General features: G+C 66.5%; 1 protein-coding gene across 1 annotated transcript in view; it reads left to right on the top strand.

The window, feature by feature from the left end:
- The first annotated feature begins 1,013 nt into the window (after window positions 1-1,013).
- The window catches only part of LOC104288984 (nuclear receptor ROR-beta-like), an 8,049-nt gene continuing 7,955 nt past the window's right edge, over window positions 1,014-1,107 (top strand). The window contains exon 1 of the mRNA XM_009887872.1: window positions 1,014-1,032. Within this exon, the coding sequence (XP_009886174.1) occupies window positions 1,014-1,032 (19 nt within the window). The remainder of the gene's footprint in view (window positions 1,033-1,107) is intronic.

The raw sequence follows: 1,107 nt of genomic DNA, 5'->3' as shown, positions 1-1,107 counted from the left end.
GTGGCAGTGCACTTGGGGGGGCTGAGACAGGCATGGCTGCAAGATGCCCTGGCCATCCCTGCCCGCCCCGGGGGGGTCAGCTCTGCTGCCCCAGGCCCAAAACTAGAGCAGAGGCTTTGGGGAGGGGCAGGGGTGGGATGTGACCCCCTTGGGTCCAGGGGGGCACACACAACACACAGCCCGGGGAGAAGTCTGGCTCAGCAGCCTCAAGGAAGAAGGGTGAACCCCAAAATCGCCTGGTGTGTTTGGGGCAGGAGCTGCGCAGGGGGTCAGTGGGTGGAGGGGGGATCCGTCCCTCCGCCTACACCCAGACTTGGGGGGAGTCCTTCCCCCGTATGGCTGGGAGCAAACCCAGCCCGGGGTGAGGGGGACTGATGGCATCCCTGGGAGACCCATGGCAGACCCGAGGGACCGATGGCATCCCCGAGGGACCTGTGGCAGACCCAGGGGAGCAGTGACATCCCCGGGGGACCAATGGCAGACCCAGGGAACTGATGGCATCCCTAGGGGACCAATAGTAGACCTGGGGGACTAATGGCATCCCTGGGAGACCGATGGCAGATCCAGGGGACTGATGGCATCCCTGGGGGACCGACAGCATCCCTGGGGGACCAATGGTAGACCTGGGGGACCAATGGCATCCCTGGGGGACTGATGGCATCCCTGGGGGACCAATGGCAGACCCAGGGGACCAACAGCATCCCTGGGGGACCAATGGTAGACCTGGGGGGCAGATGGCATCCCTGGGGGACCAATGGCAGACCCCAGGGACCAATGGCATCCCTGGGGTCTGATGGCAGACCCAGGGGGCCAATGGCATCCTTGGGGGACCGATGACAGAGCCGAGGGGCTGATGGCATCCCCGGAGGACTGATGGCAGACCCAGGGGACCGATGGCATCCCTGGGGGACCAGTGGTAGACCTGGGGGACTGATGGCATCCCTGGGGGACCAATGGCAGACCCCAGGGACCAATAGCATCCCTGGGGGACTGATGGCAGACCCGGGGGACCGATGGCAGCCTCACTGCACGGTGAGGCTCCTGCTGCCCCAGCCTCCCCCACAGCAGCGAGGGACACTGGGGCACCGCCGGGGGCCGGGGGCCAGG

The sequence above is a fragment of the Charadrius vociferus genome, unplaced genomic scaffold (genome assembly GCF_000708025.1).
Source record: "Charadrius vociferus isolate BGI_N301 unplaced genomic scaffold, ASM70802v2 scaffold1640, whole genome shotgun sequence".
Lineage (NCBI taxonomy): Eukaryota > Metazoa > Chordata > Aves > Charadriiformes > Charadriidae > Charadrius > Charadrius vociferus.
This window is presented reverse-complemented; position numbering and strand designations above follow the sequence as displayed.